General features: G+C 34.4%; 1 protein-coding gene across 5 annotated transcripts; it reads right to left on the bottom strand.

Annotated features, from left to right (window-relative positions):
- Positions 1-116: 116 nt before the first annotated feature.
- On the bottom strand, positions 117-23,149 carry LOC149788575 (uncharacterized). 5 transcript variants are annotated; one of them, XM_089974621.1, is made up of 6 exons: positions 22,961-23,105; positions 19,847-19,944; positions 13,095-13,243; positions 10,602-10,740; positions 5,417-5,580; positions 117-689 (listed from the first exon to the last, which is right to left on the bottom strand). In XM_089974621.1, exons 3-6 carry the CDS (start codon positions 13,174-13,176, stop codon positions 517-519), a joined length of 558 nt encoding a protein of 185 aa, XP_089830747.1. In that variant the 5' UTR covers positions 13,177-13,243; positions 19,847-19,944; positions 22,961-23,105; the 3' UTR covers positions 117-516. The 5 variants fall into 5 exon arrangements, with proteins under 5 accessions (XP_089830747.1, XP_089830745.1, XP_089830746.1 ...); XM_089974619.1 differs by lacking the exons at positions 13,095-13,243; positions 22,961-23,105 and adding an exon at positions 23,127-23,149; XM_089974620.1 differs by lacking the exon at positions 13,095-13,243 and having other exon boundaries at positions 22,957-23,103.
- Between the last annotated feature and the right edge of the window lie 1,273 nt (positions 23,150-24,422).

Here is a 24,422-nt window from a genome sequence, read left to right as displayed (position 1 = left end):
CAATAGATGTCTTTAAAACAACACACGTCTCTCCATCATTATATTCAAATATATTCAAAGTCTTTCTTTTTGTTGAAGTGTGAGAATTATGAGGTGGTCAGATAAAATCGTAACTCTTTTTGTGTAGGGTGGATTATAAAAATAGCTTTATTAAAAACATTTAATTGTAAGTAAAAGTGCATACATCACTCACTTTCTCTTTAATGTTCAATAGCATTGATATGAACTGTATTATATTTATGTTTAATACACAAATCTAGGAGGAATAGCTATTTTATATAAAAAGCAAATGATTCTAAGTTCGAAATGTTTGAGTTTTTAACATATCGGTGAAACGTTAGCAGCAACAGAGCATGCCAAATAAAATCTAGTTTTGCTAGACAACGTTCCAGACGTCAAGGTGAATGACGCAAACTGCTCTCTCTCTCTCTCTCTCTCTCTCTCTCTCTTCCGTGTAATATGACCGAAATTTAATAAGCAGGAAACTGATAACAATCCTGAAGGAGATATCAACTCTTAATATTTTGCTGCCGGTGGAAAAGGTGGATAGGCCGGGTTGGTGCCTCCCTGAGGCACATTATTATACTGGGAATATGCTGGTGGGGCAAAACCACCGGGATATCCATAGCCGACAGGTCCGTACGGGGGAAGGCTGGTTGATTGTCCTTGAGTGTCTGCCGTATTAATCACTGAAATGGAAAGAAAGAATTGTTAGGTATGTAGTACAAAGTTATCATACTGTTAGGATAGCAGATAATGCTAGTTAATTTGTAGCTATGTAATATATGTTAGTCAATGGAGGACACGGACCAAAAATTATTATTAATCGACCCATCGAACTATATATCTATCTAATTGTCTGTCGGTCTGTGTAGGTAGAACATCCTTGATATCGGGTATGTATGAATTAAACTTCCGCCACTAACAGAGTTACATTCTTTCAATTCCATTTCTTCCTGGATTTCAATTACAACATCGTCTGCTATCATTTGATCTCTTTGCGATATCGTTGTTATATGACATACTCCGAATTTTCCAATATAGTGTACTCATACTGCTGAAACTGTAGCAAGTATAACCAGCATATTTAAGGGCCCTCAAATATTGTCTTCTATTTATGATGTTCTTTAATTATGATTTGATCGTTTTAGATCAGATCATAAAAAAACCCAAAGCGTCACTGATTGTATACAATCACTTACGGGCTTGGAAAGCTTTTTGGTCGACACCAGATGTTTCTTTTTATGAACTGAATATTCTCAGTTATAGACTGCATATATTTCTGATTGATACTAGATGGTTTTACGTATTTCACAGCATTCCCTATCTGATACAATCCAGCTGAGCTGATACCATAGATTTATCACACTTCTTTTTCAGGAACAAGCGATGTATCATATGTAAGGTCTGCACCTCTGTCTGCATGGGTTCGAGTCTCGGGTTCGGCCAATGTGGATATGTGAGAAAGCATGCCGGTAGCTTCTCGTGGGTCGGTGGTTCTTTCCGGGATTTTCCCGGGTTCTTCCTCCACCATTAATACTGGCCGTCATGTATTGCCTCTCGTGCTGGAAAATGGCGTTAAGCCCTATAACAACAACAACTACAACAATATGCAAGTTCTTCGTGTTTTGTTTGGACATTTATATACCTTATTTACTTTAAAAGGATATTGCTTACACATTTACTGTCTGTAAATCCACTAACCCTTCTCCAGGTTCCCAAGCTGTGCTCGGAAATGATGGTCGTTTGCAATTTCAGCCAACGCAATGTCAAACTCAGCCATAGTAATCGCTTTATCTTTAAAAACAATTGACTACAACTTTGTAATTGTATTGCGACAATTTTTTGCCGCCGCGAGAAGTTCCGAATAGATGCATATTCGCAGATGTAGCCATAATGAGATAATTCTACCAGCCCCTCCAAAGACACCGTTGCTAGTGATATGGCTTTCCACAACAATTCTGATTGGTGTGCCATTAACATTTAATGGATTCAAGATTACTACAACATCATGTCCAACGGTCTTTGCCTCGGTGATTCAGGAAATACATGAGTTTGTGTTTTTCAAGTAGCGCTGTTCACTTGGCGAATTCATCTCGCAGATGTTGTTCCGCTTTGATTATTTTCTTGCTTATGTAGCTTTGAGGATCTATCATTGTTCTTTTATTATTAGAAACCAATTGTTCAACAGATTGACCTTGTTCAAGTGCTGTTAAGTTTTCAAACATCCAACTGTTCTCGACTTGTTCAACCGTGAAACAACCATAGAAAATATCTCCAGGAGAAACATTTAAATCTCTGGCAATTGTGCATTCCTGGGGTCATTTAGAAATACACCTTTGCTTTTAACCTCTAACGATCGTTTCAATCAGAGACAGTTTATGCGGTCAAGATGGTCGTTGTTAAATACAGTCGAGCTCTTTCTCTTCTTAGTTGAGTCAATGTTGGATTAACATATTCGACGGGAAAAGTAAAAATGTAATCGGTATGAATTCAGCGTTGAATTCGGCTTCATTTTTGTTGAAAGAATCTTTAGCTGATTTTAAGTCACACACACCGTCGGCAAATTTAGCAACCTGATCAATGCGGTCGGAATCGATAACTTACATGCAACGGTAAATATAATCTTAGATGCAAACGCCAAAGATAGTTAAATGTAATTGATGACATTCGTTGAATACTTCAAAATGAATATATATATATATATATATATATATATATATATATATATATATATATATATATATATATATATATATATATATATATATATATATATATATATCATAGTAATGCATTTTTTATTGCAAATTCACGTAGAATAGTTAGCAGCAGAAAATCCGGATCATAAAGCGGGTCTGGTCATGATCCGGAATTTCTGATGATAGAAGGAAGACGTGATCTAGCATTCAATATTAAATTATATGTAAATGAAAGAACTCATACTTGAAGTTAAGCGGTTGGTGACAAAACATACGCATGCATTCCTCCTATATTAAATCAATGTAAAAGCTACGCCATTTAGAACTATTTTATGACTTATTAGATGCATAGCCATACATTGTCCAGTATAATGGTAATCGTGCATAATTTTGGAATAATTATTCTAAGTCTCTCAAATATTGACACCACTTTCACAAAGCACTAATGCAACTAGTTTTCACATTGAAGAGTATCACTTTGGCTGATTCGTGTATAAAGCCAAGAAATGTACAATTCCGCTTATGAGATAATAATAGGCATGCCAAAAGAATACATTTGTCAGTAAGTCACTTTATCCCTTTGAGAATTAAATGGCACGCGTATAAACATATAAGGGTGCATTAAACAAAATTTAATACATCCTTATACAAAAGTCAGTCACTCGATTATACAAAGTAACTCAGAGCCAGGCAAATATTAAATGATATGCAAGCACATAATACCTATCAATGCTTGCACTGTTTGCTGAGGTCTGTACTCATGCTCAAAGATTATATCTGTAATACAATTCCAATATTTGTATTTTGGCTTTACTACTGTGTAAACGTTTTGTCTATGATACAATTAAAAAAATAATGGTCGGTTTGTTTACCACGTGAACATTGACACAAATGATGTATATTCGAGCGTGTTTTCGCTTATGTATTCGCGTATGGTTTGACATACGGCTTTGTGTATGTGTTTGTCACGTCGATGGACAATCTCAGCGACGTGTAATAAGCAATCATGATAAACATTAGATGGGCGTGGACAGCGATCAGTATTAGCGGTTTTGTGGGATGTCAAAGATTTCTACTCTACATGACTAATCTCTTGCACGGGTGCCTCGTGCTAATGTTCACGTGTTACAATCGCATGCTCGCGCTTGGGTTTGCATGTACTGATTGCAGGTATGCACGTGTGACATGAGGGCAAAGTCATCAGGCTGGAAAACATTTACATAGAAGAGTAACTAAAATCTAAAACTGATATTATCTTACGATATATTTTACTAAACGTTATCGAAATGTCTTTGAATAAAGACAATTTTCCCTCTTTTCTTCATTTGATAAGAATCTTCTATATGTTTTATGAAATTTACTAAACTTATTGAATAATTTCAACCATTCACTTACCAAAGCACTTTTGATGGATATAAATTTTATCCTTCAGTAATGCGAATTAGTGGTTCGCTATTTACTGTAGAGATATACCACAATGAAGATTGTTTGTTTACTTGGGAATGAGGGTGGGATTTTTATGTCCTGGAAGTAGTAAGCTTGTTGATCGTTTACGTCAAACATTTGGAAACTGTTTTAATTCGTTCTTGTTCGTTTTCAGAAGAACCCATGATTATTTGCTCTTTAATGATTGTTTCATGATAAAAATTGCTCCGTCTTAGTACTGAAGGTACCAGTCTTGCTGCACTACACCTCATAGATGTAGCCGACGATGGAGCAATGAAGTTAGATTGTGTTTTGCCCTACCATCGACATTGGAGCCTTGAGAAAATGCTTTACTTTCGGCGACAATGAAATTGTTGCACAGCAAGAAACCGTGTCCTTCAGGACAAATAATTTGCAGGGCACATTGTTAATTTACCTTTCAGTACTAGGACAACTAATCTTTTGTCCGTTATTCTTTGAGGGAGAGAGCTGCCGGAAGTACAATCATACTGTCATCAAATGTCTAAGTCACCGTAAAACTTACATGGTATCAATGCGCCACCAGTGATGTTTTAAGCAATCAGTGAGATATATAACTGTGGATGTTCCGAGGGAATACTTATTGCTTCTTCGAGTAATATTTTCAATCATGAGTAATAAGTAATCAATGGTCATTTATGTTATAGTTCATCAATTCTAGAGAAAAAAGGAATATTTCAAAAGCTGTAATTTTCTTCTTTTAAGTGCTATTTTTAAAGTGATCATTATTTCATTTATTTATTGTGACTTATACCGTGGATAACCAATTGAAACACAGCGGTATTATTCAAAAGACGTCATTAACTTGTAGTAAATGTATTATGGTAAAAGAGAGCAATTTCACACACATTCCAAAAAAGTTGAAATTGTGAAACAAGAGATGTCTACAATTCTCCAATTGTCTTCAACTTCGGTGAAGAGGAAAACATGTGAGAACATTAATCGATAATAAAATAGAATACGTTTATCTGGCTGAAAAACATACAATCCATGAAAGCGCAAAGATAAAAATAAGAATATAAATTAAGAGTATTTATATGATATTTCAACATTTTTGAAAATAAATATGGTACAATGAAATTCTAGATAAAGGTTGAATCTCGAAGTATTAAATTCGGTATGAATTGCTTTTGTTGGATGCTCAATGTAGCACAATATTGTTTTCACTGCGATTTGATTCCAATAAAGCTCAGTATTTATTTCCTTTTTATAATTATCACTAGTAATCACATAATTATTCGATTACTTACAACCAAATGTATGTGTAGTAGGGTTCGGAGGTTGGATCACGGTACCTGTACGTCGTTTTGCATTGTTTGATGCAATACAACATAATACGATGAGGCCAATCAGGATAGCAATCCCAACTAGACTCCCAATCACTGCCCCGGCTATGATACCGGCAACATTTTGGCTGGAATGAAAAGACCGATTGGTAGGAATTGTTTTCGGAACATATATGTTTTGTTCAACTACAGGTTTACATTGACAAAAATAGCTTTCACTTAGCAGTAAAAAGTGTATATTGTCAAAACACTGGATGAATGGATGAAAGTAATATATATATATATATATATATATATATATATATATATATATATATATATATATATATATATATATATATATATATATATATATATATTCTTATGTGACATGTTTAGGCTGTAAGTAACAAAAGAAAGTGTGAAAGCAAGAAGCTTTGAAAAATTTAACAAATAATTTAGTTCCCTGGAAAAACAATGGAAAAATGGAAATATAAGAACTTAAGGTTTTAAGAAATCAAATCCAAAAATAATCCAGGAATAATCCACGAATTAAATTTTATAAGTCATAGTAATGAAATGTTCTAATGAGTTCAGGTTCGAGTCCTGACAAAAACTTCAGTAGTCTGTATAGAGCTTATCAGGCGCTGGGCCCAGGTGTGCGGAACTAACACCCACTAGTTATACATCAAGTCGTTCCCCCGCAACTCTCGCGGCGGTGGAACTGCTGTCATCACAAAGAACTCCATGATCAAACGTCTTAACCACACCACAACGTTCAGTTTCGACCACAAATCGTTTGAACTAGTCCAAACCACACTCACACTGGAGCAAAGTTCAGTCCATTTTTTCTGCCTATACCGCCCTCCTCCTAGTAGAAACAACAAGCTGACTGAATCTATTTTTGGAGCAGTCTCCGAGTCTCCTGGAGTATGGAAATTCTATAGGTGGCAACCTTATTATTCTTGGAGATTTCAACTTTCACTTTGACTGTCCCGGAAACCCAAACACATAAAAACTGCTAGATTCCATTAATGGTTTCAACCTCAAACAGTCATTTAACCAATCCACCCATAAACATGGTCACATTTTAGATTGGATTCTTCATAGACCTGATGATAATATTCTACGGTCCTCCCTGGTATCCCATGAACTAGCATCAGATCACCTCTACATTATGTGCCATCTTGACGTATCAGTCCTTAACCTCCACCTTTATCTGCTACTAAGAGAAACCTCCGTATGATAAATAGAACCAAACTAATGCACGACATCCAAGCTAACCTAACAACTTGCTTACCTCCTACAGCAGAACAACTCGATAACTGCCAGTGTTCATTGCTCGACAAACATGCTTCAGCTATCAAGTACAGAGTATCAATTCAGAAGTGTTCTCCATGGTATAACAGTGTTAGGGACTAACTTGGCACTGCTAAAAGAGACCGCCGTAAAGCTGAAAGGCTTTGGCTTTCCACCAGACTCACTATTCATAAGCAAATCTATGAAACCGCTAAGAAAAATGTCACAGATATAGTCCCTGCAGCGAAATCAGCCCACTACACTACTAAGATCATGGAAACTTTCAGCTGCAAAGAGCTCTTCGAGATTACTATCAAGGAACAAATCTGCACCACTTCCAACTACCTTCTCTCCAGTCGACCTTCCGGACATGTTTGCAAATTTCTTCCTTGACAAAGTACAAACCATTAGAGATAAGCTTGACACCACAATTGCAATTGACTCATCACCATACAGTTGGGATACATAATTTAAGCATCAACCATTAGCAGCTTTTGAACATGAAGAGTTCACCAAAGTCATGTGAATTTGATCCAATTCCAACATCACTGCTGCTTGAGTGCTTAGATCCAGTTTTGCCTTCACTAACTGATGTTATTAATACCTCTCTCTCATCAGGGGAATTCCCATCATTTTTCAAAACTGGCATTGTAAATCATCTGCTGAAGAAACCAACACTAGACCATAACGATTTAAAGAACTACCTCCCAGTTTTCTAATCTCTCAATCATATAAAAAATCTTAGAACAGGTTGTTCTATCCCAGCTTGTATCTCATCTAAATTGAAACAGTCTTTTTAGCAATGTACAATCTGCATATCGCCCTTGCCACAGTACTGAAACTACTCTTCAAAAAGTATTTAATGACATTCTCTCTGCGTTGGATAGCGGAAAAATTAAAGTCCTCACCTTCCTTGATTTGTATGCAGCATTTGACACACTCGACATGATATGTTACTTCACTGTCTCCAGCATGTATTTTGCATTCATGATACAGCCTTACTGTGGTTCAAGTCATACTTGGAACAGCACACAAATTGTGTCTGCAAATGGAATGCACTCCAGCCCAGTTGAACTATGTTGTGGTGTTCCACAGGGGTCTGTTCTTGGACATGTTCTCTTTATTATGTACACTCAGTCGCTCTCAAGTTTCATAGATCATCATGCAGTGTCTCACCAATTGTACGCTGATGACACCCAAATATACAAATCTAGCCACCCAACTGAAGTTGATGCTACCATCCAAGGTGTAGAGAGGTGCATTTCTGATGTGAAATCATGGATGACATGTAAGAAGCTGCAGATGAATGATGATACAACTGAGGCCATTCTGATTACAACACAAAGACTTTCACATTCACATCCTTTACCTCAAACAATAAATATCAGCAACACCAACATTAAATTCACACAACCAGTACGAAACCTATGTGTTACTCTGGACAGTACTCTCACAATGTACCAACAATTCTGTCTGGTTCATCTCAATATCTACTCCAAAAACTTCAAAAAGTTCAAAATACAGCCGCTCGGATAATACTTAGAATACCACGATCAGAGTACACCTCCCCACTGCTCTGTACCCTACACTGGCTATCCATTCGATCCAGAATCAAACACAAAATTTGTTCTCTGTGCTACGTTTCAATGACAGACTCTAGTCCAGCATACGTATCTGACCTCACCCATGTGTACACACCAGCAAGATACTTACGCTCCTCTTCTGACAATCGTATACTCATTATTCCCACTATGAAAACAAAGTCATATGGACAGCGTTCTTTTGCATACCAGGGCCTAGCAACGTGGAATGAATTGCCCACTGAACTTAGACACAAAGACACAGTGATCCCATTCAAGTGTGCTCTCAAAACTCAATTATTTCGACTGCTAGAACAAACTTAAAGACCTAATAATGTTTCCTACCTTAAATATTTTCAGCATTTTTTTTATGTTTTCTAAGTTCATGGTGGTTGTGTTTGCAGTCATATCATTATATATATTTTTTTATCTTATAGGTGTTGTCTAATGTTGTAAACCGCTTAGAGCTTCTAAAGATTAGACGCTATACAAATTCGTCATTATTATCATTATTATTATTATTATTTGTATAGTCCTTGGTGAACTACATAAAACAATATTCCGGTGTTTGAATTCCGAATAAATTGTAAATAAATGTCTTTGTCCAAGAATTCTTTATGAGCACTCAAATAATTCCACGAAAAAGAATTATCCTTTAGAATCCAAAGAATCTGAATAAAAATTAAAATGTAATCCCCAAACTGGTCACAAACACACACTTTCCAGTGAAAAGAAAAAGCCCAAACTGAGAAATAGCTGTATAAACAAAGGTTATACAGTAACTTGAAACTGAAAACAGATTCCCGGATGAGGGTCAACTCTCCAGAATTTTCGAGAAGTATTTACGTCTAAAAGCACGTCGTCCCAGTATTACGTTGACACAGACCAATCATTTTACTCTAAGAATAAGAAAAAAATAAAACGTTTTTTTACTTCTCTCACTGATTTCTAAATCAAGGCTGGGAACTAAGTCATCTATAGGTTCTTACAACTGAAGAGTAAAGGTCAAACTTTTTTCTGGAAATAAATCGAATTCCTACTAAACAAGACTACATTTTTTGACATGTAATGAAATAAAAAATAGAAAGATTTTAAATCTTACAAAGAAATAAATTAAATTAAATCAAAAATAAATTAAATCAAATATACATAACACTTCTCACATAAAGAAAAAGAAAGATTTATATGTTAAAACTTTCTTTTTACCATAGATTAATTATACATGAAATAATACATTGTTATACACGGGAAAGTGTGTCTGGTATTACGTTATCTTTTCACTTGATGTGCCTGATGTCAATACCATATTCCTGTAACAACAAACTCCACCTTAGTAGTCGGTGATGACATATACTGTAGTCAGTATAACGCTGATGTGTTTACAGATGTTTGTTTTTCCACAGACAATAATATTCCGCTGTTTGAATTTCCGAATAAAATGTAAAGAAATGTCCTTGCCCCAGAATTCTGTATGAGCACTCAAATATTTCCAGGAAAAATAATTAATCTTTGAATCCTAATAATTTGATTAAAAATTAAAATATAACTCCAAACCTGTGACAAACAAACACTTTTCCAGTGTCCAAGGTAAAAGCCCAAGCTGAGAAATATCTCTCTAAACATCGCTATTAAATCTAAATACTGCGCAATTTCGGAAAACCTAGAATTGCGAAGAAAAAAAGGGCTGTCTACATCTAAACATCACGTACTCTCAGTATGACCTTGATAAAAACCAATCATTTTACTCCAATAATAAAATAAAAATAGAAAGTTGTGTACTTGTCACAGTGATTTCTGAATCAAGGTCGGAAACTAAGTCAAAAATAGAAACTGTTTTCATTATTAAGTGTTTATGAAAAAGTCAGGTCAAAACGAATTATGTGGAAAATATCGAATTCCTAGTAAATAAAATCACATTATTTTTAAGGAAATTAAAAATAAAAAGATTTTAAAACTTACAGACAATTAAATTACATCAAATATAAATTAAATCAAATATACATAACAATATATATACTGTCAGATTCGTTCGTCAGTGCGACAGTTCTTGTTGCTACCTAAGCTGTAAGCACTGTTAGAGGGTGAATACATTTTGCATGACGTTCTCAGGGGGATGAGTGGATGAGCGTGAGTGTTTCATGTACTTATTATGAGTATTGGGGTTAGTCGTGTCGTCGGTTGTGCGGTGGATCATATATATATATATATATATATATATATATATATATATATATATATATATATATATATATATATATATATATATATATATATATATATATATTACTTACAGACAACAGACGTCGTTGTAGCTGCTGTATTTACTGCCACAACACCCATATTCACAGAGTGTTAAGTCGTAGGTGCTGTAGTCATAATAGTTAGTAGCGTAGCCGTACTGACAAAATTCGGCAGCCACCACCGGTATGGCTGAAAAGGAACCAGTGATCACTGAATATATATATGTGTGTGTGTGTGTGTGTGTGAGAGAGAGAGAGAGAGAGAGAGAGAGAGAGAGAGAGAGAGTTTATGCTGTTGGAAGGAGGGGTTGGAGACAGAGATAAATACAAAAGGGAGATATAAGTTAGCAGAATTTGTGTTCAGCAGACATAGACCATAAAAGAAAACAAACAACAAATAAAAAACATTTGCCTGACAACAGTCATGGTAATGAACTTGAAATATTAAGACTGATGAAACGAATGTAGTTGTACAAGAAGTGCGAGAAATTCATCCAAAGCCCAACCTTGTCGGCTTTCCAAACGTTTTGTGATCTGGACTACTTAGTATCAACTTTGTTGGTAATATATTTCGTTAAGATCGGCATCTGAAAGAATTAACGTCATCAAACAACAACTTCATATATTATTGAACATCTTTGGAAAAAGTTGCATTTGTGGCACAAAATCTAGTTCAGAAGCATTAAATAGAAGTCTTAGATTAATGTACCACCAGAGCTGTAGATTTATACTTGTTAGACCTGTGCAGGGATTAATGACATTATCTAATGTTTGATAAACACGATTGTAATGAGTATTTGTTTTTCTGAAGTACTGAAGTGGAAGCAAATTATTGTCAACGTAATAAGGCCGTCTGGTCGAAAAAAGGTAATAACTTTCGGAAAAAGAGCCTCTGTTTAAAATCGCTCAGCTTTGATTCCTCTGAGTGAGAGAACTTTATTTCAGTTTAGTAATAATGAGTTTTAGAATCCAAAAGGTTTTGACCTATTCGAAGTTCGATAAAATTGAAAGAATTCATACAGCCTTATTAGGAGATTGATAAAATCCAAAGTGTATGAACGGCCTTATTCGAAGTTCGAGATTATTAGAGTAAGTCAGACGTCGACGGAAGACTTTATTACAGTTACTTCCGTACATGAGTTGTTTATTAAGTGGAACTAATAGAGTGATGATTGTCGTCTTACCAACCAGACGGTTTTTACGATCATTGGCAAACAGAGAAATGTACCTTAAAAACAGGATTTGGAGAACATCACACTTTCATTGGATATAATTAAGGTTCCCCCCCCCCCCGATTCGTGAAAATATTTCACGTCCATAGTAATACGGAAAGTGTCGGCTCTGGTGCGTTTGCTCCGGGAACGACGGCGATAACCTATCATTGCGAAGTTGATCTATTTCAACACCCTCTGTTAGTGTTGTTCCAGAGGTTTTGTACAATCTCTATGCATTGATCACCACAGAACCTTTTTAAAAAATGGGAATTACTGAAAAACATATATACCTACTGAAAGTTAATGTATATCCACCCATTAAAAGATAATGAATTGTTATAGACCTTTCCTTCATTCGATAGAGCACGCATTGTTAGGATAGATGCACTAGAAATATAAAATAAACGAGACCTTGCAATTTTTTTAACAGTTTAGTAGACCTTTTTATTGTCCCCATATTATGTTGACCTCTGGGTCGGAGAACCATCCCCAGGTCGACTTACATCTAACATAGTCTAGGGACAGTAAATATAGTGTAGGAAAACATCGTTTAATGTTATTAAATACAGTTTCTGAACGAAAAGGGATAAATGGTCATATCAGTGCCGTTTTATCTAACGTATTACTCAACTACTTTACACACTGACTTATCATTTGAAATGCAATACAATTCCTCCGGAGACCATATATAGCTTTAAAGCTATCAGAGTCAATCATAGTTTCCTGATCTGATTACATTATATTCAAACCAGTTCCTATAGTAAATTGGTACCTTGTTCATCCTTATAATGGAGTTCATCCATACCCTTGTTTTCACAACATCTTCTCCTGTCTGGGTTATAAATTTTTCTCTATTAACAGCTTCCAACCTAGTAAAATATCACACCAAAAAGCTTTGTTTTTCCTTTTAGGTAAGGTCATCACATTTTCATCTCCTAGTAAGAACAGGTATCTAATCTCGCATATTTCATATTAGAATAAATAGACTTACTTTCTGTTAGGGGAAGAACTCTAAGAATCCATGTTATTTTCATAGCTAATATAAATTTATCAATATCTGTCGTCACCAAGCCACCTTTGAAACGAGTTTAAACCATAACCTCTATTTTATCTTTGTTTATATTTGATTTCCATATAAAGGTGAACAATAAATCATGCAATTTTCTGATATTTGTGGAGGATTTGGCAATGACATGAAGACATGATTAAGCTTTGGAATAATTAAGGTTTTCAAAAGTCTTATTTTACCAGTTGATGTTAAGGATAAGTTTCCGAAATGTTTTGAACCAGTTTTAATTATTTCTGTTTTATCTTCAAAATGCATGCTTACCATTGTATCTAAATCCAGAGAAAACATTATGCCCAATAATATCAATCAAGTTAACCAATGTAACTTTAACCTTTAGTAACATGTTTCTTCTCTGTAGATCTTGCTTCCTATCCAAACTGCTTTTGTTTTGGCAATGTCAAATTTCAGTCCTGAAATCATTGCAAAGAAGCTCAGTACTTCAGTAGAGGATTCCAACGATTCATAAGAGCCATCAAGAACTAAATTAGTGTCGTCTGCAACATGTAACAGTAAATATTCTTTTTCTTTTAACTTGATACGTTCTTCTTTAATTGTATAGACAATATTCCTGTGCATACTACGAAGAGATATGGCGATATTGGATCACCCGGTCGACAACCTATATCAAATGTGGAAAATTCCGAGAGGAAGCCATTTTGTAAAACTGCCTATGCGACATTGCAATAATTTGTTTTAGCTCAGTGCCTTTTACTTGGTCCAAAATTATAAAGTTAGAACATTATGAATCAATGTCCATGAAATAAAATAAAATGTGTTTTCAAAATCAATTATTAATAATACACACGGACGTTGTAACTCTTCTGTACTGTGCATAGTATTATATAAAATCCTTGTATCTTCCTTTTACAAACCAGTTTAATCCTTATATATTATTTCATTCAGTAGTGACTTAAATCGTTTGGCAATACATCCTGATGCTAGGCTGCATACAACATTAAGTAGAGAATTTGGACTCTAGTTCCTCAGGTACTGCTTAGGTTTATTCTTTTTAGGTGTGCAAGTTATAATACCTTGTCTCAAATCAGTTGAAAATGATTCAGTTGCATATGCTTCGTTAATTGTTCTCACTACAAATTCCCCAATATCAATCCAAAAGACATTACAATTTTCAGCTGTGAAACCATTTGATCCAGGGCTGTTGCTATTTGTCATACATTCAACAGTAAAATCAAATACTTTCATTTGGGTAACTCAGTCTTCTAATCTTAAAGATTGCTCTCTAGGTTACGTATAGTAATTTTATGGTTTTTAGAGAATGTCCTCTAAGTCTATTTCATCTACCTCTTTTTCATCATTCTACAGTTTATTATTATACTCTTTTACTTCCTTTAGAATGTCAAATGGACCAGTAATAATTACATTTTCATCTGTAATTAATTTTGTAATTATTTTATTACCATAATTTCTGTTTTCTAGGTGTCAAACATATTTCGTTGGCTTCTCAACATCTTCTATCCATTTTACTCTCAATCTAATAATACTTCCTTGAAGCTTATCTTGTCTAAAACTTATAGGACTCCAATATTTCAGAATCATAAGATCCTATGGAACCATTCATGTGGACTGTAATTGCTGCACAAGTTCTATTTCCTGTTTTAATTTAGATTTTTCTTATGAAGCATTTGAACTGTTTTTATCCTATGGATTTCTATGAACAACGTATAAAAAACATGAATCTAATAAGTCACTTTTAGATCTGAATTCACTACATTGTCAACATTCCCATCAAAATCCTTTGCAGCATATATTGAGAATCTAAAATGGGTAATGAGTTAATACTGAATTTATGAAACGAGTTGAATAGTATCCAGCTTTTGCGAGCCTTGGTGAGTTTCATAAAGTTTCATAAATTTAATCTTTACCCATTTGATGTTCTTTTTATCATATAGTTTCGATTTCAGTGGAAATTAATTAGATAGAAGGAAGAACGAATAATTTCATTAATTCTGATAGATGCTGTACCTTTCATTTGTTGTGCATAAAAAATAGTCACCAAACAAAGTTGAACTAGTGTTAACGTTAAAAGTAGATTATTCTTTTCTTACAAACTATAAGACAAAGAACAAGCGTCCATCTGAATAAACAGAACATTTTACACATGCAAAATCATTTTTCAACACAGTATGTCCAATGAGCGTAATGTCGCATTGTTTGATGAAGTACCTGTTAAATTGCAGTAGACGATCCATGTTTACGTAAGCAAACATGTCACTTTCATAACTAAACATTACATTGTTGAAATGTGCATGCAAAAGACGGTTTACTGGAAGCAGAGATTCCCATATGTACTCTTATCTATTTGTGATCGGATATTTACAGTACTTGAGTTGGAATAGCAGTGTATCACATAATTACGGCGCAAATATGCAGTGGTTGGTTAAACTTCTGTCAGCTTGGAGACCTGTTTATGTCCATATTCTTTTGTGAACAGAGGTGAGTTTAATTACTTCTGTATGTTATTATTTAAATCACGTTTGTATATAAGGTGGATTCCATGCCACATGTTTACCTCCCCCCTCCAACACGACCGCACAGATCCCGATATGAGCGGAGCAATCTTCTTAGTTTTACTTCTTGTTGCTGTTGTCCTTGTCTTGGGGTTTTAGCCAGTTTTCATGTTATCATATGTTATACTTGACATAACAAGCGCCAGTGGTCATAAATTGGTTTTATTCAGACAGACGTGGCCACTTTTGTCCACAGTTCCATTCCTGAGTCGAATGGAAAAGTGATCTCCAAAATGTTAATTGAAATCAACAAATTTCAGAAGGAGTGGTTCAAAATTGTTTCCACGTTCACAGCCAATCGCTAAAGAGAATACTGCACAATAATTTTATGGGCTGATTTGGACCAATCAGAATCACATGAAATGATATGTTCACATGTTATAATATCAAAATTATGGAACTGCACACGCTATAGGGAAAGTGTACCGATTACACTGGTCGTTGCAGTCTACAAGATCATCTTCCATGAAGAAGAATGGGACAAGATCCTTTTGATGGTCACGGAACATGGAAACCCTAACATTACCAGCGTGGAGATTCCACTGCGGTAGTCTGGAGCCCAACAGCTCTGCCTTGCTCATGGATAGTTGCAAATCCCTGACATGGTCATTCAGTTCACCTTGTGTTATGATATGTGGTTCAGTCGACGAATATGAGAAAATATGGGTCATGTGACATTGATGACGTAGGACTAGAAGTTTCATTTTCTTTCTCTCTTCCTCGTCTGATTCAAGTGTGAATGACACTGTGGTGCATCAGGAACCGGCAGGCCTTCCCCGTGGTGTACTGGGCGTATAGCTGATGTAATGTTTGGATAAGGCACAGTCCAATGTTTCTTCTTTGACACACCTTTCCCAGCTGGAGGCACCACGCAGAAGTAATAATTGCTGACAGCATCTATTGGCGATCTCCAAACCACTGGCACTACAAAAAGCATAGATTTCCTTTTCTGTTCAACCACTTGTGAAAATTTGTTGCACAAGTGTTGCAGCATATGCGTGGGTCCCACCTTCTGTCCTGATCTCCAATGTAGCAGCCAAAATAAAGGTGATAGACTTTCTTAACCATAGTGGTTATATTGCACATTTGTGATGCAAAAGTCATTTCACCACAAACATAGCAGAAGTTATCTGCATTGTTCACACAAGTACAAGGCATATTTGCTCACTTTGGTTAAACATAAATGTGTCCCTTTGCAAAAGCAAACACTGACAAATAAGAGAGTACGACAATGTATTATTTCTAGAGCTGATATAGGGCAATTTGTTCAATAGAGTGATGTAAGCTTAGTTCTGATTGTATCATCCACGACTTCTAGGAATAAAATGATTCAATTCATATCATGTATGACGCAATACCAACTTCACATTGCATCAATCATTGTTGTGCCTAAAAAGCAAGTACTGTTCGAACCCGGTCATATATTTATTCGTAGATCCAATCAAAGATGATTGTAGTAATTTCTGGTTTAAATTAAGATCCCTTCCATTTATACCTTACTTATCCTCCGCCATTCCCATGTCAAGGGCCCTATATACTTACCCAGTTTCATATCTTTAAAACTAGAGTCAATCAACAATTTTAAGTATCATTTTCGTTCTCAGTGACCCAAAATTAGTAATGTTTGACTAAATTTATTTCGGAAGCATGTTGATTGTAGAACAGTGTTATATGATAATATAATTTTATTCTTTTATTTCATCAATATATCTTTTATGATACAGTAAACTGTTATTAAATTTACACAGACCTTTATCTCTTATGAAATTATTTGAATTCAAATACACTGTTATCATGGAGTGGTCAGACCTAAAACTTGGTTCAAATGTCACTTTTCCTATATTTCGCATAATAAATTCTGACACGAGAAAGAAACCCAATCTTGCTTGTTTAAGCAGACTTTTTCGTCTCCATGTATATCTCTTAGATCTTGCAATCAATACTCTAAATGAATCCACATGACCAAAGTTTATTGTATATTTAATAATGCATTTCTATAATTATGGTTATTTAAATTACTATAATTATATGAATATAATTCTGGATCTTGAACCAAGTTAAAGTCCCCACATATAATAATAGAATCATTTTCATATCCATATATAATATCATTTATATTATTGTAAAATTAATGGCAATCATTATTTGGCCCATATACATTAATTAAAGTGAAGTTCCTTTCACCAATTAGAATATCTAACGTAATCAAATTACCATCAGTATCCTTTCTACATTATTTTATATCATACTCAAAGTTGTTATTAAAATATAATTATTCCAAAAGTCCTTGAGAGTTGGATCCGTAAAAATTTACGATACATTCATAATCCTATTGTGCTCTAATATATGAAACCTTAACCACTGAACAATATCAAATTGTAAGCAATATACATTGCACTGATTTTTTTCTAAGATAATCATAAACATCCTTTCATTTGACAAAGTCCCCAACAGTTGGCAAATAGTATTAATATGTTTGGGCTATCCATTTGCACAATCAAAGTATAAAATTCATCATGTTTTGTTATCAATACAGAAAGTGGTAGAAAATACAACATATAGATTAATAAACATTTCAAATATATTACTAAAAACATGAGTGATTTGATATCTGACAGGAAAATGTCTACCTAGAACTGACTCTAGACAGGAAGAGACTACAGTAAACACACACACACACATACACACACACACACACATTAAAGTAAACCTGGAGAAGTGCAGTGATTTCCCTTAACCGTTTGGGAGGTGAGAATCACAACATGTATGATTATCAATATGCCATATACCTTAGTGTTTCACACAAACGTACACTACAGAACAAAGAGAGAACGAGTTATGGTGGAACCTTTGGTAACCTAATGCATACCTATACACATAAAAAAATAAAAGTTGGGAAGATTGTTTGTGTTAATGCTAATCTCTCTCTCTCTCTCTCTCTCTCTCTCTCTCTCTCTCTCTCTCTCTCTCTCTCTATATATATATATATATATATATATATATATATATATATATATATATATATATATATATATATATATTATTTTAACGTTATTAAGTTCAACCCACCCAGCAACATGCATTACACAAATAATAACTTACCCATCCCATCGTCATATTTAGTTAAGGACTAGAAAGTGCTTCTTCATGTTGAGCTGTGTTACTGATATTCCAGGAGGTAGAGTGAGATTAAGGCAGTCAAAGACTTAGTAATACTTAGAATAAGTCTTAGTAATACTATTCATGTTACTCAGACACAGGTGAACTAATACTCATATTTTCCAGTTACAATTTAAATTTCTAGACTAGCAAAGATTTAGTTGGATAATGAAGACCTTTGCTTGCACAAAGAGTATATATAAGAGCAGTCATCTGTACAATAGTATGCCTACCTCCTCCAACCGAATATGAAGGTGCAGAAATAAATAAATATTTGAAACAAAAACACAAGCAAGCAATTTGTTTAGCTAAATGAATGAGATAATGAGAAAAAAATATTTAAAAATAAGTAAAGAAATACACCTGAGACAAACCTCAGTGCGGGCTCAATAATGCAGATCTTGTTTGAAAATGTTGTTGCTACATTAATAATTGATGAAGTATTTGTTTTAGTCATAACACCAGTTTTATATATTTATTTTGATACTTTAAGACATATCATGATATTTATAATAATAAATGTCGTTTGCCCAAGGTATAAAAAGGTATTTACAAACTCAGCACAATCATCACAAAATGCGGAATAATTAAGAGTTTAATGCTTTGTTCTGAGTTATCTATGTATAAACTGTGAGTTGCCGAATGAAACAGCAAATAACGCCCCAGTAATATTAAACTCTTATAATTGGAATTATTTATAACTTTTTTTTAAATTGTTATTTTTGTGGTTCTTTTTATTAAAAAAGGATATTTTCAATCAGTTTTGGAGCTTGTTTAAGATTATGAATTTTTGTTCTGGCGTCAAATGAAACAAAATATTCTACCAATGGTTGACGATCTAAGGTTTTCAACATTCCACAGCATGGTCCTAAGCATTTATCTAAATTGGCATATGTGATCCGAGGATATGTACAATATTCAAAGCAAAGGATGTGTTGTTTTGTTTGACATATGAATGCCTCTTGGATTTGATTCTAACATATGTTCATTGTGACTTGGCCAAATCATTCTTGTCCAGATACGTGAGTAACCAATTCCCGTGTCTTTAAATCTATGTTCGAGTTGATTAACAGTTCAGGATACCTACAGGGGGCTACTTACAAATAAAATTAAGACTGCCAGTAAATGGTCATAGCGATGGGGGTCCAATAGTCAAACAATAAAAGACATCGACCATGACAGTTACGATGGGGTGATTTAGCGGATCTGCCATCCACCCCAAAATGGTCACTATCAAGGTCGGCGTCTGACACTGGAGGACTGTGAATCCAATTGTTATAATGTTAGTCTATGAGCCCCCTCTTCCCAATTCCTATATCTATTTACCTATAGTTTTCAATTCATTCGTAACAAGCTGCAGTGAAGGTGCTGTAGCCCCAGTGTTCTTGGCAGATTTTGAGTTTCCCAGCTTGTCATTTTCAAATCTAGTCAAAGAAAGAATTATTTATACTCAGAAAAACAGCAAACAGGTGTTATTGATTCTGTCAAAGCAATTTATTACATTTTCGAAATACAATATAAACCCGCCGTTTTTATTTCGTTTAAACCGCATGCAGTGGGTATGCCTGCCAGGTGAGTGTTTACTTTAGTTCCTGTGCACGTGACTCTATTTAATAAAATTAGTGTAAAGTAGTTCTCCGTACACTTCATACATAAATAAACGTAATTGGGTATGATCACATGATTATGTTCCGACCAAAGGAAATTCCCCTTCAATTATCAGCTTAAGTAACTGCAATTATTTTACAAAGATTACGCTTTTTTGAACATGTTGAAAGGTGGAGAAGAGAAAAGTCTAATGATACCATTTAATCATACATGCTATCTATGATTTGGAATTTATCACTGCATCAGTGTTATTGAAACGATCAAATCAGAGTCTTCTCCGTGATTTTGTCATGTCATAGACCCGGCAATTAAAGTTCCAGGCAGATTTTCTCTTTGAATACTTAGAGAGTTTGTCAACGAGATTCATGTTTAGTCGGGTTACTTCTTCAGTCATTTTTATGGAATAGTTTTCTTTCAGTTTTCTTTAGTCCTTTACGATGGCTATTTTAGCCTCAGAATTCATAAATTTCATAATTACTAGTTTTGGTACTCAGTGGATCCTGGAAGTCTATTGATGGCGAGTATATCACTCTCATGTACGTCTTTATCTGTAATTTCCTTTACTAACTGGACCATTTCGGTCTTGAAATTTACACTTTGTGTCTCCGACATGTTAAATATTTTCTTATTGGTTTTTCTAGAGTATTGTTCATTTTGATTTGATTTCTGAATTACCTTGTTGGCCCGATGTGCTGTGGGTTTAAGTTCTTGCAAATTTACATTGTCCGTTTTTGAATTGTCTAATTTTTCTTTCAAATGTTCAAACACTAACGATTACATCATCCTTTTTCGTGTTTCTGTCATCCCATCTTTTATTTGTTGCTTCAGTTCTCTTTTTAACTCCATTGTCATTTTGGCAAACACTTGATACACAATGCCTGACACTATCCCATTTAATCCTTCTCTTGTAAACAACAAATTGATGCCTTCCTTTGTCACGGTCGATTTCAGGGTTTATTTAATATGTTGCAAATCTCTCTGGATTTGGTAAACAACACTCAGTTCCTCAGTGTTCATAATTAGGACTCCTGAGTCTTGTTTGGCACTGGATTCTGAGTTATTGCTTGACCTGGTTTGAGGTTTTGAACTTCCTTTGCCCTTGCTGACTTGAGTAGAGGGCGGTCTGAACTGTTTTCTTATTACTCATGGTGCTAATATTAGAGTAGCAAGTACTTTAGGTTTTTGTCATGAAAATTTTGTCAATTAGGCTACTAGTAACCTAAATACATGAATGTCTCTACAGCAAGCACCCACATACAATAGGGATTCGTCTCAGATAGTCACTGTAGGTCCTAACACATCATAGAAAAAATGCCAAAAACTTTTCGATAAAATATGAAACAAGGGTTTTCCTTCTGAATTACATCGTCCACAGGAATTCTGAGTACATACATCCTATCAGGAAACGTTCAAACACTAATATTTCTAACATGATTTACTCCATTACATTTGTAACTTAAAGAAAAACTCCACCAGTTGAGAGAGATTTACACTAGATACTAGCTCAGGCAGCCATACTGAATCCCTTCAAACCAACTAAATTTGATACTCCATGACCTAGTGGGATACCTCTGCTCTCTGTATGCTCATATTCTTACACTTTGTATTACATAGTTTTTAGCATGTTTTACATGTTCATCAAACGATATATACATTCTCTAGGATTTGTGTCCTTACTTACCATCAAACAATCTTTTTATTAAACCTATGGCATAGAACATGACGTTGGCATCCTGACAACACATACTAAAACTTCACTATAGAGAAGTATATATAGTATTCAGGAACAAGCGGGTATTTCCCTATATGTCAATGGGAAATCAAAATCAATCTGGCACAGAATTGTTTTTAGCTAATGGATTGCAAGGTTTGAAAATTCCAATATTTAAGAAAAATAAGAACCACTAGAATTCTAGAATTACTTGTACTCAAATTATGCTGGTACAGCATCATTGCGGTAACATCTTTCAGAAAATCATGGAAAGATTACTTTCATCCGTTCAAGGGCTAACCATTAGTGTTTAATTCTCAACCATTTTAGAAGTGAAGTCTGTTCTTTCAATCTCTATTTCGGGAAACGGCACTAATAGTTCTCTTTTAAGTGAAGGACAAAGTGTCCTTCATTGTTATCGGCTATATGTATTCTCGTTAAGTCAAGGACACTGTGTCCTTCATTTTTATCGGCAATAGGTATCCTTAAATGTCTAATCTGGTATCAATAACGTGTAAAGGTACGTGTCATGCTTTCTAACTAAACTGACGTGGTCATACATGGATGAATATATACGAAAATTAACGAAAAATGCACAAATTTGAACAAAATAAAAATTAAAAGGTTTAAATTTAATCTGAAAATAGTAGTATGGAAAATTAGATTAGGTAGTCCATAACTGGTAAAATATATTAAAATAGATTACCAGAATATTTTGGAGTTGGTGACCCTGAGTTCATTTAATAATGCTATTTTAGATGAAAGAAATTTTCGTATATATATATATATATATATATATATATATATATATATATATATATATATATATATCGTGGCCTATCTTCGTTAATCTGTCGTGTTTGTCTACTGTGTTTATTTGATGCACATATCAACATGCATTTTGTATCTTTATTTATTGTCCTTCGGCTCTGTTGTTCTAATATTCAAGATCGGAATTAATTTGATTCCACTTCATCTATATATGTGTCTGATACTGGCGGTGTTGCTCTGAATCTTTCACAAGGTCATTCATAAATTTAAAGAGAAAATGTCCATATACCCTTTATACAAAAGCGATACAAAAATACACACACAAACACGCACATGCTTAACATACCTACCGTCAATAAAAAGGGTACAAGCTATAATAAAGTAAAACTCCAACATTTTGAATGTTATCCGAGAATAAATATTATCAACACGACGTTTCCAATACCTCGCTCTCCAATAACATCATATAATTTATCTGAAAGAAATAAACACCTATTTGAACACAGGTTTACATACGCATTCATATTTACGCTATGGCAACCTCTGTCTGTCACAGTCGAGTGCAGATGTACACGTACGTTTTCCTGATGTGCTTTGCAATTAAACTTTGAAAAGACTGTTGTGCTGCGCATTTGAAACATAAATGTAAAATTAATATTCTATCCGCGTACTTTGTTTTGTGATCGTTTAACTTACTTTCATCAAACTGAAGTTGAGGATGTTCCACCACCAACACTCAAACGCTCTAGACAACTAACATTACTTGATTACTACGGCGAAATTGGATTTGTTGAACTCATCCGTATATTCCAGATTACTAGAAGAAATTACTATTCTTATTGGAATGAATCTTAAAAGTGAAGATACTCTTAAAAATGTAATACTGCCAAAATTTGTCACAGCATACGCAATTGTTAGACCACATCTTGTGCTTAAAAATTTTAGCACACGAAATATAGGTTTAGTAATAGCATTTATTGATAAAATAGAATAAAAGTTTACGCAAGCTTGGTAAATGACGTTAGTGGTATTAAAAGCAAGTTTGATTCATACAGTTGGCTAATAAAAGATGAGATATTAACAGATCGTCGATATGATGACACATCATCAGATGTATATTGCAAGTACAGACATTTTCTGGCAGATCCCGGAAACGATAAATTTAGACAGCTTCTTGATTCAATTGTTGGTAGTACAACTTATACTATAATGTAAGCGATAATGATGAAAGCGCAAACAATAGATTTTAATCATGTCTCTGAAAATATTCCGAAAACCAAACTTCATGCGTTAATGCAATATTACAAGTTTTATCACAAAAGACTTTGGTGTGTAAAGCGACGTTACAAATATTACAACAGAATCTAACGTGTGATATCGTACATTCCGTTGGCGTTGACAGGATCTCGTAAATCCGTTCTTGTTGATAATATCCGTCGTTGGTGTTTCTATTGCCGCGTCGTGTAAACGAATTGAGCATCGATTAGAGACAAAAAGTGCGTGTAAAACCGCAAGTGTGACTTACAAAAATGTTGTTAGATCAAATTCGATCTTAAGTACGATATGGACGATTTAATATAATACGTGAATTTAGAATAAATGATAGTATGTTAACTAATAACATGCCAACAAGAATAAGCAAGTATGAAAACCGTTATCAAAACAACATCAAGTAGAATGTGTTAGTGATAGTCGTGGTGACATCGGTCAAGTATAAATTTTATCTAGAACAGTACTATAAATCGTATCTATCGATAAAGATAGCATTGCAAATCAATTAGATAGCACAGTCTTTTTTTCTTTTTATCAGGA

Source organism: Sinohyriopsis cumingii, chromosome 11, assembly GCF_028554795.1.
Source record: "Sinohyriopsis cumingii isolate HCF-2022 chromosome 11, ASM2855479v2, whole genome shotgun sequence".
NCBI classification, from domain to species: Eukaryota; Metazoa; Mollusca; class Bivalvia; order Unionida; family Unionidae; genus Sinohyriopsis; species Sinohyriopsis cumingii.
The sequence above is the reverse complement of the archived record's forward strand: the minus strand, read 5'-3'. Positions and strand labels throughout refer to the sequence as shown.